The sequence below is a fragment of the Micromesistius poutassou genome (assembly GCF_964030765.1).
Source record: "Micromesistius poutassou genome assembly, chromosome: 4".
Classification (NCBI taxonomy): Eukaryota; Metazoa; Chordata; class Actinopteri; order Gadiformes; family Gadidae; genus Micromesistius; species Micromesistius poutassou.
This window is the reverse complement of record NC_140274.1, coordinates 5,492,762-5,504,811: the sequence shown is the minus strand read 5'-3', so window position 1 is coordinate 5,504,811 and position 12,050 is coordinate 5,492,762. Positions and strand designations below refer to the sequence as shown.

The window sequence follows — 12,050 nt, the reverse complement described above, 5'->3', positions numbered from 1 at the left end:
CATTTTCAACACATCTTCTCATTTTGTTAATCCCACCAAGCATCCATTACCTCAAAGTATTTTCTGATGATATGATTATTTGAGTAATAGCATACATGTGGAGATGTGTTGACAATGAGACGCCTTTTTTCAGTGTGAAAGTTAATTCATTGGAGGGTTTGGCTGAGGAGGGCGGGCGCGTGGACACACACACACACACACACACACACACACACACACACACACACACACACACACACACACACACACACACACACACACACACACACACACACTTCATAGTATAATCTTCAGAGCCCATTAATCACCATAATTGTTGAAACACACAAAAAAGCAGAGTAAACTAGAGTCAATGATTGATGCTTTAAAAATGTGACTTTTCGCCTGTTCTGGGACTTTGTTAAACGTTTACTACTAGTGTTTATGCAACAAAAAAACATGGTTTATTGAAAAGTACGAGTTAACATACGTTATGTTAATTGATCGTCATATAATGTTCGTCTGTTGATCATAATGTGGGACGGCCCTGCCCTTTCAACTCACTGCGTTCATTAACCAACGGGGACATCGCCCCCTCCTGGCCATCTCAATAACTGCAAGTTAGTGATAGCCCATTTCACCAGCATTTGAATACGAGCCTCTTATGTTTAGCTCCCTGTCAAAATCAGGCAGAGCATAGATACTGATAAAGAAAGAAAAGTGTTTTGGATGTGACTGCTAACAGACATAACAGATCCTCCATAAATGCAAACAGATCACAGAGCAGCATGCTGTTGAACACACACACACACACACACGTTTAAAAGGCCAACAACTCTCCCTGTGCAGACTATTGCATGCTCTCTCTCACACACACACACACACACACACACACACACACACACACACACACACACACACACACACACACACACACACACATTTGGCAAAATACTCCACGTATTGTATACTGTTGTACTGTCTCTTCCTGTTTCGTTGGCAGCTCCACTCGAGTCCATTTGCGGTCCCAATCAATAAGAAAAAGAGGAGGGAAGCAAAATGGCAGCTGCCAAACAGCCACAGCTGGCAAAGGTGACATCAAGTGAAAGAAAACGGATCGATATCAGCTAGTTCACCTTTCCCCCCGACGGCCAAATCAAAAACCCTCCCCAAGCATAAGTAAGGCAGGAAGTCTTCAGTTTCATTGTGTCACTAATTGCTTCTTCTGTACTGCTGGCAGACGGTCGCCATGGACACCAGAGAGCGCTGCGGTCAAACTGCCCGTCTGGCAGCTCCAATGCAATCAGCCCCTCTCCCTCTCTCTCTCTCTCTCTCTCTCAGGCACGCACACAAAAATAAACACTTCTCTTATTCCTCCTCCTAATTCCCTGAACAGAGTATCTCTCCTCTTTCTCCTCAAGCCAGCAACACCCCTTCATCCAGCAGAAACCTCCTCTTTCTCCTCCTCCTCCTCCTCCTCAAGTGAAAGCTCGTGTCGCCCAGGCTCCTCCTCTTCCTGCCCAGACTGTCTGTAAAGCGTGGGGTCACAAGGTCAGGTGGTGGAGTGGAGAGAGCACAGATCTCTCTCTCTCCCTCCCTCCCTCCCTCTCTCTCCCTCTGTCTCTCTCTCTCTCTCCCTCCCTCGGGGCGTGTCTAGGCCATGTACATGAAGGTGTTGATGTCCGTCTCGTCCCGCTTGATGTACTTGTGCTCAATGAGCCATTCTATCTGCTCCTTGATCATCTTCTTCTGCGGCAGGAACATGTTCTTCAGGATCTCCACCAGCTCCGTCTGCAGCTGGGCGTTGCTCAGCCTCTTCCTCATCTTCATGATCTGGATGATGGCCTCCTGGGAGGGAGGGAGGGAGCGAGAGAGAGATGACGGAGGGATGCAGTGGGGAGGAGAGAGGGATTTGGATAGAAGGGGTGGGGAGGAATGAGGAAGAGGATGAAGGGTTTAGAGGAAAGGACAGATAGAAGGAAGGGTGTGTGTGTGTGTGTGTGTGTGTGTGTGTGTGTGTGTGTGTGTGTGTGTGTGTGTGTGTGTGTGTGTGTGTGTGTGTGTGTGTGTGTGTGTGTGTGTGTGTGTGTGTGTGTGTGTGTGAGAGCCGATGTGGCGCAGTGAGAATATCTTCAGCATCTTTTCTGTCTTTTTATCTTCGCTGATGATGAACTAAAGAATGCTTTATACAGGAAGCCCTGCTCCCTCTCCCTCTCTCTCTTGCCAGCTCTCCATGTTCTAACACTTGAAATGAAATAAACGGTGTCAGCGTCTTTGAGGACACTGGGCTTCCTGTGCAAGAACGTATTGCAGTAGCGTACCTGTGTTCAGAGTATTCTGAGCTGTGCTTCCTCAAAGAACAAACCAGAGTAGCGTACCTGTGTCCGGAGTATTCTGAGCTGAACTATGCCCTCGTTCTCCTCCTCTCTCATTCGCTCAGTGGTCAACTGCAGCCGGCCAATCAGATTGATCTTTCCCCTCTTCTGGACTTTAGAGTTTTTGCTGAAGAAGAAAAAACAAAACAGGAAAATGGGATTAATGGAAATAAATTTTGATTCTATACAACCAAATAGGGGATGTGTGCGTGCGTGCGTGAGTGCGTGAGTGCGTGCATGCATGAGTGCATGCGTGCATGTGGTCGCCTACATGAGGGAGAAGTCCTGGTTGACGTAGAACAGGGTGCTGTCGGTGAAGTCTTTGGGAGAGTTGACGGACGGCGCGTAGGACAGCACCTGTCTCTTCAGCTTGGGGAACGCCACCAGCGACTGCACACCGCAACAAAAGCACCCCTCCGCTTTAACCGCTTGCATCACAAAACGTAGAGAACTCATGGACCCAGTCAACACGGCACCAATGTTTTTGTGTGTTTTTTTCTACCATGACAATGAGTCATAACTTAAATAAATAAATAAATAAAATAAATTGTGTCCGTGTGTGTGTGTGCGTGCATGGGTGTGTGAGCTGACCCAGAGCGTGCGTCGGAGCTCGGCGTCGGGCAGCTCGGTGGCCAGCTTGAGGTTCTCGAAGCTGATTCGCTCCCTGGGCCGCTGGTTCCAGGCGAACAGCACGGCCAGCTGGAAGGTGGTCACCTCCAGGTCGTACTGGCCCACCTCGTTCTTAAAGGTGATCTGGGGAGGAGAGAGAGGAGGAGGAGTTAACCATGAGGTGGAGAGAGGAGGAGCGGAGGAAGGAGTTAATAGAGGAGGTGGAGCAGAGGAGAGTTAACAGAGCAGGTGAAGAGAAGAGGAGAGGAGGAATGAGGAGAGTCAATAAAGGAGGAGAGTTAATGGAGGAGGAAAGAGGAAAATAAAGAGGAGGAGAGGATTGAAGAGGGAAGGGAGGAGGAGTAGAGAAAAGGAGGAGACGAGAGGAGGATACAGTAGGGGTGTGAGGAGTAGGGAGAAACAGAGGAGAAGACGGAAGGAGCCAGGATGAGAGCAGAAGGTTTAGATAATAAAAGAGACGCTAGGAGGAGAAATAAGCAGGGAAGCAGAGAAGAGAGGAGTGGACGGGGGAGTGAATGAAGGGGGACCCACGATGCCGTTGGACATGAGGTGGTGCCAGTGGAGCTTCCTGCCGCTGTGGTTCTTCTTGTAGAAGTCCTCCACCTCCGGGATCAGGTCCTCCAGCTCGGTGGGAAGCGACACAAACACCTTCTCGCTGCTCCTCGACCACGCCCCTGCGTTCAGGATCTTGATGTTGACGCTGTCCGCTGCAGGAAGGCGAGGACACAGCGCAGCCTTTAAAGACCCACTCTGGCACAACGTTGGCCTGTTCCTATGCTTTTGTTTTAAAGCAATATATACGACTGGCCTGCCTTGACGCAGAATCAAGGTCCGTTTGGTGGATCGATTTTCATTCCAAACAAAAAGAGAACGCTAGAACAGAATACAAGTTGATGTGTTTCTGAATATAGGTATTTAGTATATGCTACACGTGGACCTCCTAAGATGGCGCAATTTGATTGGTTCGCTATCTCGGGATATTGGGCAATATAGATATATAGAGAGATCTCAAACTCGGTATATTGTTTTCACCTCAGGCTTTGGTCGAAGGGGCTATTCCCCACTATTCACGGAGCCTTATAATACTTGTTAAATAGTATGTTTGTTTGGCTTCTACGTAAATATGAAAACAGGAGTGAGTGAGTGTTGGTGTCAGTGTGAGTGTGAGGGTCCTACCTGGCAGGGCCAGCCGGTTGTGTTTGTGCATCTCTTTGAAGACCTGGTTGAGGTCCTCGGACACCTTGATGTCCTGGAACATCCTAGCCAGCTTGTTCACGTAGTCCGCCGGCATGCCCACTTCCTGCCAGCACACAGGAGGCGGAGGAGTAAGGGGAGAGCGAGAGGGGAGGAGAAAAGAGAGACCAGATAAAGGAAGGTTTGTCATTAATGTGATCTATGAATTATTGGATTTGAACTCAAACAAACCCAAGTTTGATATTGTGTGGAAACAAGGGAAAGAGTTTGTGAATTTGGGTTTTTACGCTCTGCATGACAATATGGCGATATGAAAAAGAATTGAGTGTGTGACTGACCCTGAGCCACTCCACCATGTTCTCCTCTATCTCGCTGTCGGCTGAGATGTCCAGGATGAGGCGTCTGGTCAGATGGGCCTTGTGGTAGCGCATAAACACATCCTTGTTCTGCACATACTTCAACACTAGCAGCTAATAGAGAGATGCAGACAGAGAGGCAGAGAGAGACAGAGACAGAGAAAGAAAGGGACAGACAGAAATACAAAAGGTCAAAAAATGTTTAAAGAAATAGAAATAGAAATGTTGTAATAGCTAGTCATTAGTCATTATAATAAATGTGCATGTGTGTGCGTGCATCTGTGTGGAGTTGTGTGTGTGGACCCACCACTTCTTTGAGTTTGAGCTCTATCTCCTCAGAGCTGAGCTTCTTGCTCAAAGGAGTCTTCCTCAGCAGCATGTCACAGTAGTTGGCCAGCAGCTCTGGACACTTGGACTCTGGCTGGCTTTTAAGGCCCACACTGGAGACATTAGAATATACTACATTACAATACACTCCATGAACCTACATTAAAGTACATTACAATGGACCTAAATCACTTATACCACACTTATATACTAAATACCCAATAGGAAACCAAACGGAGAACCCTCACCCTTTCTGTTTCAGAGGCAGCTCCAGTTTAAATATCGTTGCATCATTCACCACAGTCTTGTATGCCTACAGAAGGGGACACCATTATAGTAATGTAAAGTACACTGCTAGAAGGACATTTCAAACTGCCACCAAAACTCTAAACCCTGAGACAGCACTTTTGTTGTAGTAACCCCTGCTTGATCAAGGGCAGCGCTGTTAAGGTAGATTGATTCATTTTTGTACAGATTACCTTAAAAAAAACAAAAAAGTGTGTACTTTGTGTGCACAAAGAAGGCCTATATCTGAAGGCTGTGTGTCGGTAGAGATGCGTGTTGTTCTTACCTTGTCTCTGGCTGTGAGGAAGCGCGGGTCGTCCTGGAACGCCTCCTTCACTAGTTTACTGAAGCGGTTGAACAGAGTCAACAGCTGCTCCACATACTTCTCAGAGTCCTGCACACAAAGAAATAGGTTTAAAAACACACACAGGTCAAATTCCCCTCCGGAATGATCACAGCAGCCACCTGAACATAGATCAATGCTCACCTAAATGTATTACTTTATATATATATATATATAGTTATATAGTGAGTGAGTGAGTGAGTATGTGTGTGTACATACAGTAGTGATAGTCTCAGCAGCAGCCACCATGTCTGCCAGCCCAGCATTGAGGATGTGATCTTCCAAGTCTTTCAGCATTGGCTCGATTCCACTAGGAACCTTGTCCATGAGGGAAAACATCAGGTGCAGCTCTGCAACACAAGGGGGGAAGACAATTACCCTAACATCCACAGCATGGAGCTCATACTGGAAGGGAAGTTGTATGAATGAAGTTTCATAATAATTCTAGATTTGCCTCAATAAGGATGTATTCATAACTGTTTAATAAACCTTTCTTCTAGAGGTGTCCAGAGAAGTCCTACCCTGGAAATCCAGAGTTCTTGCGAGAGCACAATTTGAATTTGCTCAGCGACTCACTCTGGGAACGAGCAATATACTCACTCCCAGATTCCCCTGGATCCGAATATCAACCAATCACATCGGTGTATCTGATATAGGCGGGCCAAAAGCGTTGCTGTTTTACCGACCGGATACAGCAAGAGTCTAATCTATTTGTTCACTCCGCTGGTAGCTCAGCATATGGCGCTCTGGATACGTCCCCCCTTGTATTCTTCTGATTGGTCGTAGTGTTATCCAATTGCGTGCAGTGGTATTTTCAAATGCATGCTTTATTATTCATTTTAATTACTCGTTGCCAGACCCTACAGCTTTCTAGATGCTTTCCAGGCTAGAGAAGTCCATCAATCAATGTGAAAGTTATGTTTCTTGCATATGTCGATAGAAATTGATGTTAAATAGTTCAATTCTAACAAGCATTTGTATAGTTTCCATAGTGGGAAAGACTATTCAAATCCAGGATGCGTTTGTCTTGAATACGTTTCTTGAAACGATTAAGTGTGTGGACACTTGAGTGTATTCTACAGTATGATCGATTGCTTGGCTCAATTATTTCAAGCTTCAACGAATCTCCTCCAAGTGTTCAATGAAGAGCTTCACGGTTTGACCCGGGGGGGCACTCACTGTCCGTCTCGTTGCGCTTGATCATCCCCGGACATTCTGCCAGGATTGTCTCTTTGAACGACGTCACCAGTGCGTTTACACAACATTCCATAAGCTAGAACAACACAAACAAACAAACTGAGATACACACAAGCACAGTTATGCACAATCGTAATAATACCGATTTGGTCAACAACAATTCCATCTTCAATCAAACCTGTTCCTTGAGAACTCTGCTCCTAACCTCACTTCTATATTGTACTGCTACCAATGTCTCTTGACTGATTTAACTGTCACCAGAGCCCACCATTGCTGGTGCAACAGTTGTCTGAGCGATCACTCTCATTGGCTCAAACTGGTGACACCACTGCACTACATCCTGTGCAGGTGACTGTTGGGACGACCTGCGGCCACTCACTGCTTGTACAGAGTTACATTCACGCCGCGTCTCCAGGTAGCGGAGCGCCCGCTTCTCTTCCTCTCTCAGTTTGGTATCTGCCTGCAGAGAGGACACACACACACGCGCACACACACACACACACACACACACAGTTTGTTTTTGCATGCAAACCATAGAAATAAATTTGTATTAGCATTACATATACACCTTAGACCATAACTAGGTTATGGTGTAATATTGTATTGGGTTTCTAGGGTAATATGATGATGGCTGGTAACCTATCCCGTACATATTTCATGTAGTTCTGGACGCCGTTCTGCTGCAGGTAGGACGGGGCTTGGGTTCTGTAGAATCTCTCTGTAGAGTCCAGATAGGCCTTCTCAAAGTTATCCCTGTAAATCTGCAGCTTGTCCTCTGGGTTTGAGCACAGGTTGACTAGAGAGAGAGAGAGAGAGAGAGAAAGAGAAAGAGAAACAGAAAGAGAAAGAGAAACACAGAGAGAGAGAAACAGAGAGAGAGAGAGAGAGAGAGAGAGAGAGAGAGAGAGAGAGAGAGAGAGAGAGAGAGAAACAGAGAGAGAGAGAGAGAGAGAGAGAAAAACAAAAAAAACAAAGGAAAGAGAAAGCCAGTGAAAATGCGAAGTAAGAAAATAAAACAAAGAGAGAAACAGAGAAATGGAAGACAAGTGAAGAGAGACATTGAGAGGCATGTTCATCCCATACGGTTCAACACATTTCATCATATCGGGGTAATGCAACTACTAAGGACTTGAACCAAGAATGAAATCTGCTGTATATGTGGAAAGGTGCGGGTATTTATATGTATATATATATATCCTCCTAACCATAGGACTCTCGTACTCCAATGACCAGCTGAGAGTCGAAGGCCTCCCCGAGCCGCTCGGCGTGGACCAGCTTCATGGCGCTGTCCTGCAGGCGGCTCTTAATGTTGGAGAAGATGGACTCATTCCACGTGTCCAACATCAGCTGGGGGGAGAAGGAGGAGGATGAAAAGGACAGAGAAAGAAAATGAGAAAGAGAAAGATAATGGGTTACTTGGTTTTATAAAACATTAAGAAGAACAAAATGGTAATGGATTCTTTAGGGTCTTCTTCTGTTTCTTGAGTTCTGTCAATCGGTGAGTGACACTGTGTTTATTTAAGTAACACTCTCGCTCTCTCTTTTTTAAGTGTTTGAGTGACACCCTCCACCTTTGCTTACCACGCTGTCTTTCATGTTGGTCGTCTTGTCGCTTACCTGCTTGTTCTCTACTCACTCTTGATCCCTTTCCTCACCCCCTCCCCCCCTCTCTCTCTCTCTCCCCACATTGGGTCTTCTTGTTCTCCGTGAGGAAAGATCAGATGAATGTGATCATTTATGTTTCGGCCTAGAATCTCTGATACAACCTTTAAAGGAGAATTCTGGTATTTTGCACTTTGAGCCCCCTTTCTGGGTTGTCTAGGATGAAAATGAGTGGTTCACACCGACATTTTGACGATTGGTCCTGTCTCGGGTATTTGGCTCAAACAGAAAAGGGGGCTGTTTACGTTTGGTTGTAGTTTTCGCTCGGTTCTCTGTCTCAACCGTAGGGCTAGAACCGAGCAAAAAGACTATGACCAAGCGTAAACGGCCCCCCTTTCCGTTTCCGGTGAACGAGCAATGAGTCTTCCAACAGAAATCAATAGGATGTACATATAAATAAGACACGACAGAAACTGTATTTCGCTCTGATACTTCATTTGGAACATCAACGAACACCACTAATCACTCGGTGAGTTGCACATTTCTGAAAACAAGCATTTAGGGTTGTTTTAAGGACAGCTTTGTGAATTCCGGCAGCCAGCCATTCTCCAGCCAGCCTGTCTCGGGCTCTAAATGAGCCCGAGACAGGGGCACTAAATGGACTAGACGGGCTCTAAATGAGCCTGAGAAAGGACCAATCGTCAAAATTTCAACCAGTCTATTTCATCATAGACAACCCAGAAAGGGGTCTCAAAGTGCAAAATACCGGAATTCTCGTTCAAGTGTCTCCTCCCCTCCCTCTTTGTCTCTCTCTCTCACTCACCTTGCGTACGATGCTGTCCTCCACGTTGGTCTTCTTGTTGCTGCCCTGCTTGCCCATCAGGGTGATCTCCAGCTGGCAGAAGGGCTTGGGCAGGATGTCGCACTGAGTGAAGAACTTCCTCCACTCAGCGATGTAGGCCTTCAGCAGCGCCGTGTCGTCCTGGTGACTCAGCACCCGCTGCCGTTGTAACACACACACACACACACACAAAATTAAATAAGATCTGGTGCTAGTTTAATTGGTTTCAAGTTTTGAATGTATGACCTGTAATGTCTGCATGACATTTTGGTGGAGATGAAGGGTATTACAACAACGTAACATATCATACGTTGGGGTTAGTACATAGTACTACATTGCATGAAGCCTTACAGCCTGGGCTTGTTTGATGAAGTCTAGGATGTCTTCTTTTAGGGCCTGGTGAATCTTGGCAGGTCCTTTGTCATCCCATAGACACACGGCATGGACATCTCTGCATGGAAGACACATCAACACACTCAATGGTACAAATCTCACACCGCACAGACACACCAATCAGGCTTAATAATATTTGGGATTTGACACAGACGTCAAGAGTGCTTCTATTGCATTTTAGCATCATTGTAACACAGACAGTGTATTAATAGTTGTCTAGTATCACCTTCCTCCACAGCAAAAACATTTAAAACCATCGGGAAATGATGCTCTATAGGCGTCAGTAGAGTTACAGATTGGCACAAGATCACTCATTTGTCTCATTGTCTCAAGAGCTGGTTCTGAGGCAAATCCATCTGCTCTGTTAGGTAAGACGTATTTGAGTGTCTGAGCCCTGATTTCTCTATGCACGAGTCAGTGATACCTGATGATTTGAATGTGTACCTGAGCTACTGGACTGTGTGAATCATTCATGACCTTCCAGAGGCCAGCCCGAAGAACAAAACTATTTCACAGAATCAAAAACACAAAATCTGTGTTTCGAAATAAAAAATAACCTTTTTTTTCCTTATTCACATTTACTTTTTTCATGTGGGTTTATATGATTCTGACAAAACCAAGCCTATTTTGCAAGGCGTAAAGTCCCAGAGAGAGAGAGAAAGAGAAGGAGACAGAGAGCGACAGAGAGAGAGACAAAAGGGGGTGGACAAGGTAGACAGGAGAATCTCTTACGAGAACAAGTCAAACCACTGCTGCTTTGTGACTGGCTCCTGTCTGAGCAGCTTGAGAACGATGGGCCGCATCAAGTCCCACTTGTCCTCAAACTGTAGGGACCCCTTGTTCTAGAAACACACAGGGGTTGGAGGACAGAGAGAGAGAGAGAGAGAGAGAGAGAGAGAGAGAGAGAGAGAGAGAGAGAGAGAGAGAGAGAGAGAGAGAGAGAGAGAGAGAGAGAGAGAGAGACACACACACACACACACACACACACACACACACACACACACACACACACACACACACACACACACACACACACACACGGGAGACAGATGATAAAACGGTGAATGAGCAACATTGACAGTGAGCCAAGTTTTGAGAGAGGACGAAAGGATTGGTAGCAAAGAGCCGGTAAAGACATAGCGGTGACCGAGAGAAGGGAGGTGGACCAGGAGACAGAAGTGGTGGGAGGAAGAATACGCAAAAAATATAAAAAGTTAGAGAACTAGTAAAGAGAGGATATTAACCCTTATATAACCCTTTTCCATCTCACAATAGCAGAGAGAGAGAGAGAGAGAGAGAGAGAGCCAACGATAATACACAATCACACTGCTGCGTGTTCCAATCACATAAAAAACACGTTTTATTTTCCCGGTAACCGATAAGCTATAACTATGTGAGGTTATTTGTGCGAGAGTACCCATTTTAAGTAACTGGAAGCCTCTGCTAGAACTGTCAAAGAGGGGGCGGGCCAGCTGTCATGGCTAGGACCGCTAACATGCAAACTACCTGATCAAATATTGCACTGAGGCTATCACTATACATTTGAACACCTAAATTGGGAAAATAACAGATTTGTCTGCTTATCTTAGATCTTGGTCATGGGGTAATGGGGATCGTTCATGAGTTAAAAACACACTATACAACAGAGGTTTTGACGAGCCGGTGTTCCGTTAGCTAGCCAGTATACGGCCCAGGCACTCCATCTAGCATTAGCTTGGACACCTTAAAGCTAGTTACATTATATCCACCTCACATCTTATGAACAATGAAAAGCATAGACAATGTAAAGTGGATCCTTTTGGCGGGCCTGACGCCGATATCTGTGCCTCAAATTAGATTTGAACGATGCCTCAAAATAAGAAATGTGATACATAGAAGAGCTTCATACCTTTAACAAATTAGACGCCATGTTTCTTCAACTTATCGCCTCGCGTGTTCTCGCGAGAACGGAACTACAGCTGTGCACTGTCTTGAAAGAACGCCACGGTACCCACCCCATCAGATTGACAGAACTTATAACAACTTTGAAGAATAGCACATATGTCATGAATTGACCACCGTTTGCATGTTGTTTTTCAGGTACGATATATAAAAACAATTTTGGTAAGTCTACAAATTGCATAATGAATTCAGTATTACGTTGTGATGCCATGAGAGACCTGTAATACAATAAAATACAGTCGCCGTTTCAACGCGATTCATACTATAGGCCTATATGTATACAATTAAAACTAGGAATTATTTAAACCTGGAAAAAAATGAAATATTCAAAATATTAAATCGGTTCAAGGTAATCTGTCTAGATCGGAAATGTGTTCGCTTTCTTCGTTTTCACCTTTATTTAAATGTTAATTATGATTACCAATCGTTAGCCTATTTAGGTAGTTGAATCCGAGACAGCCCAATTCCCTACTTGTTTTTGTCTCATCACTTAATCTTATCAACTGCACCCTCGCCACGCCTATCCACTTAAATACTCATTATTAGTTTTATTGCAAATCAAGGAGCGATCTTCGCCCTCAAATTCA

At 45.3% G+C, this 12,050-nt stretch overlaps 1 protein-coding gene across 1 annotated transcript in view; it reads right to left on the bottom strand.

Annotated features, from left to right (window-relative positions):
* The window catches only part of LOC311341882 (cullin-5-like), a 12,315-nt gene extending 882 nt beyond the window's left edge, over window positions 1-11,433 (bottom strand). The window contains exons 1-19 of the mRNA XM_084466696.1: window positions 11,411-11,433; window positions 10,255-10,364; window positions 9,481-9,580; window positions 9,112-9,288; window positions 7,892-8,033; window positions 7,337-7,482; window positions 7,066-7,146; window positions 6,669-6,762; window positions 5,709-5,839; window positions 5,433-5,540; window positions 5,110-5,174; window positions 4,842-4,974; window positions 4,517-4,648; window positions 4,161-4,284; window positions 3,516-3,691; window positions 2,946-3,107; window positions 2,626-2,744; window positions 2,358-2,481; window positions 1-1,827 (exon numbers count right to left, since the gene is read on the bottom strand). The exon at window positions 1-1,827 is cut by the window's left edge and continues 882 nt beyond it. Coding sequence (XP_084322822.1) covers window positions 1,633-1,827; window positions 2,358-2,481; window positions 2,626-2,744; window positions 2,946-3,107; window positions 3,516-3,691; window positions 4,161-4,284; window positions 4,517-4,648; window positions 4,842-4,974; window positions 5,110-5,174; window positions 5,433-5,540; window positions 5,709-5,839; window positions 6,669-6,762; window positions 7,066-7,146; window positions 7,337-7,482; window positions 7,892-8,033; window positions 9,112-9,288; window positions 9,481-9,580; window positions 10,255-10,364; window positions 11,411-11,431 — 2,340 coding nt within the window. The 5' untranslated portion in view covers window positions 11,432-11,433 and the 3' untranslated portion in view covers window positions 1-1,632. The remainder of the gene's footprint in view (window positions 1,828-2,357; window positions 2,482-2,625; window positions 2,745-2,945; window positions 3,108-3,515; window positions 3,692-4,160; window positions 4,285-4,516; window positions 4,649-4,841; window positions 4,975-5,109; window positions 5,175-5,432; window positions 5,541-5,708; window positions 5,840-6,668; window positions 6,763-7,065; window positions 7,147-7,336; window positions 7,483-7,891; window positions 8,034-9,111; window positions 9,289-9,480; window positions 9,581-10,254; window positions 10,365-11,410) is intronic.
* Between the last annotated feature and the right edge of the window lie 617 nt (window positions 11,434-12,050).